Here is a 3,563-nt window from a genome sequence, read left to right as displayed (position 1 = left end):
ATAGAATTAAGAATACACATTGAATCATTGAATTAAAAAAATAGAGTTAATAATTACTTTTTCATTGCTCTCTAATGAATGGCAGTTCCTCCAGTTGACAAGCCTGATATAAGTAATTAGCGGCAAGCGACAAAAACCTTACAATTAGTAGCAAGCATTGCAATATGTATCTCGTAATTTCTCTACGTACTTGAAGATGATAAAAGATACTTCCTTTTTATTATGGAAAATTCAATTTAGCTTTAAAATTGACTATTGATTCTTGAGTATGCACGTGTGCGCATGATAAAAACCATAGAATTAGGAATACACATTGAATCAATAAGCAAATTATCTCATCGCTCTCTCTTTTTCTCTCTCCTCTCTCTCTCTCATTTCCTTTTCTCTCTCCTCTCCCTCTCATTCCTCTCCCTCCCTCTCTCTTTTTCTCTCTCCTCCCTCTCATTCCTCGCCCTCCCTTGCCCTCTCTCATTCCTTTTTCTCTCTCCTCTCTCTCTCATTCCTTTTTCTCTCTCCTCTCTCACTCTCATTTCCTTTTCTCTCTCCTCTCCCTCTCATTCCTCTCCTTCCCTCTCTCTTTTTTCTCTCTCCTCTCTCTCTCATTCCTCTCCCTTCCTTGCTCTCTCTCATTCCTTTTTCTCTCTCCTCTCCCTCTATCATTAGCATGGGAGGTTGGAATACACAAGGAGGGAGGTTGGAATACACAAGGATTACAATGCAAAGTGAGAACACTACAGGGTAGAGGAGTCTATAAAAAGACAGCTATCAATCAGGTGACACTTTTTGGGTACTGGCATGGGCTAACAATATAAGCAACTTGGACCAAGACCATTTCACAACTGAGCTATTGCCTTATTAATGTTAAGTATCACTTTATTGGCTCCTTTACCCTAAATATACTAAAGAAATCTGTACAACCGGACTGGCATTAAGTCCAAGGATAATTATTAAAATGCAGATCATTCATTAGTTTTGAAGCCACAATAAGGTCGCATCTAACGCTACAGCATCAGCCTTAGATTTTTGCAAATCCTCACCCACCAGCAAATCAATAGTGGCTCCGCCCAGATCAACCACAACAAGCTTTTCTCCTTCTCTGATGGATAGGAATCTAACATTTTGGAGACAATGCAAAGATGCAACCTCTGGCTCCAGAACTACTCTTAATAGATGAGGGCTAGCATCCTCTGTGCATATTCTGCTTGACACTCCCTTGACCATACCAGCTTCCTGAGCACATTTCCTCATCTTTTGCTTGGTAGCTTCTGCCCATATTGCTGGCACAGAAAGACACCATTGAATATCCTTCATCATCAATTGCCCACCATACCTGTCCCTCAGGTAATGCAAGATAAATTGTGATACTTTCTTGAGGTAGTCGACGATGAGAGACTCAATTGAAAGGCCTTGAGGAAGAGCCTTCGATTTGGATTGACCTTTGTAAGGAGCTTGTTCTGCTAGATATAACTTGAAACCACTCATGAAAGTACTTCCGCAAGGAAGTGATTGCGTGCATGCAACAATCGTCTTGATGGCAATCTGGTTTGTGTTTTGCAGTAGGGCACAGAGGAGGCCTCATGCTGCAGGGGCCAATCGCGGTTGATGTCATGCACAGATGTGGAGGTCGCGCATGGGCCATACCCTCTCTTGCTCTATTTGCCTATTATGTTTAACATCTTATCTCTTTTTCTCTCTCGTCTCATTCTCTCTTTTTTTCTCTCTCCTCTTCCTCTCTCATTTCCTTTGGCTCTCTTCCTCTCCTTCTCTCATTTCTTCTCCCTCCCTCTCTCTCTCTCATTTCCCTATTATGTTTTCTTCTCTCCCCCTCTCCCTCTCCCTCTCCCTCTCCCTCTCTCATTCCGTGTCTATTTCCACGTCTATGTTTGCGTCTATACTGGCGTCTACCTGAACAATAGACGCGCATATACACGCAAAAATAGACACACACGTCAAAATTCAAATCATACTTAAATCATTTCTTTTCAAACTACGCCTTTCCTTTCCTATGTTTTTTGTGGTTCTGAAGCTTGAGTTTAGCCGACATGCAATCTCTTCATGCCTCACCTAGTCTCTTCATGCCTCACCTCTTCTTTCATTTCAAACACATAAGAAGGGAAAAAGGAAAGCCAAGGATAGGAAGAAAGAGAGAACAAGAGAGAGGAGAACAAGAAGAAGCAGCAAGCAAGCATCAAGGGAGGGTAAATTACCAAGGAGAGGAAGAAGGAGAAGGAAGCAGCGCCACCACCCGCCACACCAAACACCCAAGGTGAGTCTCTCTCTCTCTCTCTCTCTCTCTCTCTCTCTCTCTCTCTCTCTCTCTCTCTCTCTCTCTGTTTCTCTCTTCCTCTCTCTGCTCTGTCTGTGTATTTAGGATTTGTGATTCCATTATGTATTGCATTTTGTAAATCATCAATGGCGGTCGTCGACCTAAAATTAGCGGACCGAGCGCGTCTGATAGCCCGTCTACATCTCAGTGTAGACGTAGATATAGACACGAAAAATGTTTCTCTAAGGACGCGTCTTAGAGCGCGTGTGCTCTACAGTGTACACGCACTGCATAGAAGGTTGACCTGCAGTCTACACGCGATTATACACGCGCATTGACCTGGAATGCGCGCTTGACAGCTCGTCTGTGCTGTATCTTAGATGCGCAGATAGATGCGCTGGACAGAAGGATCACTCTGGAGCGCGTCTGAGGGCGTGTCTAACCTGCAATTTAGACGCAGGGATACACGCACCAGGTCTCCCAGTTCTGATAGTAAATAATATATTTTTGCAATGATGAATGTGACCAATCCCATGTTTGTGTTTATCAGTTTTCTTGTTTAAGAGAAGCATTAGCACTTGTGTTATGCTCAATGTCTAAAGAAAGCTCTTTGAAAATGTAGGTAATATATAAATTTTTGTATGCAAATAAATTTGTCTTTTTCTTGTGTTTTTTTTGCAGATGTCATATCCTGGTTCATCTGGCAATGACCCTGATGTAGATCGCATGAATGATACATTGGCCTCCTTTGGCAGGGGGTCAATGCATTTTTTGGAGGTTTTCCTAGTAGGAAAGACTTCATGGGAGAGATGACCAGACACCTTGGCCGCTCTCCCACAACGGACAAGGTGTTCAGTGTCATGTCTGGGACGCCTCTCACGTCTTTTCTTGGCACTACTTCCCAGACTCCACATACAGGTACTCCACATGCATGTACTACATGCAAGTACTCCATATGCAGGTACTCCACGTGCTCCACGTGCATCGCCTGAAGCACAAGCATCTGTAGAAGCACATGCATCTACAGAAGGTCATGCGTCCAGCGAGATAGAGGGTAGTCGACAGAGAGGGAGGAGGGAGAGTCAAGGGGGAGGACGAGGCTTGTGTGGGGGTTGCCTAGGAGGTGGCGAGCGATCACCCTCACCAGTAGTTCACGTAGAGGAGGTTGTACGCCAGTACTATAGAGTTACAGATGCTGGTGGCATCTTTCATGATGATGAGGGAAGGGATGTAACGGCGTACATGAGGAGCGTCGTGCATGCGACGTATAAAGATTATTTCATTTCCTTCAAAAATC

At 43.8% G+C, this 3,563-nt stretch overlaps 1 protein-coding gene across 1 annotated transcript; it reads right to left on the bottom strand.

Moving 5' to 3' along the window:
* Window positions 1-966: 966 nt before the first annotated feature.
* LOC148036177 (uncharacterized) lies at window positions 967-1,482 on the bottom strand. Its single transcript, XM_087678894.1, has one exon. It carries the CDS (start codon window positions 1,480-1,482, stop codon window positions 967-969), a length of 516 nt encoding a protein of 171 aa, XP_087535020.1.
* Between the last annotated feature and the right edge of the window lie 2,081 nt (window positions 1,483-3,563).

The sequence above is a fragment of the Lygodium microphyllum genome, chromosome 5 (genome assembly GCF_053477565.2).
Source record: "Lygodium microphyllum isolate KBCC chromosome 5, Lygodium_microphyllum_v1.1.10, whole genome shotgun sequence".
Lineage (NCBI taxonomy): Eukaryota > Viridiplantae > Streptophyta > Polypodiopsida > Schizaeales > Lygodiaceae > Lygodium > Lygodium microphyllum.
This window is presented reverse-complemented; position numbering and strand designations above follow the sequence as displayed.

What these genes read in the sequence shown, in the direction of transcription:
- LOC148036177 (XM_087678894.1), bottom strand. Translation starts at nt 1,482, where the DNA reads ATGAGTGGTTTCAAGTTATATCTAGCAGAACAAGCTCCTTACAAAGGT.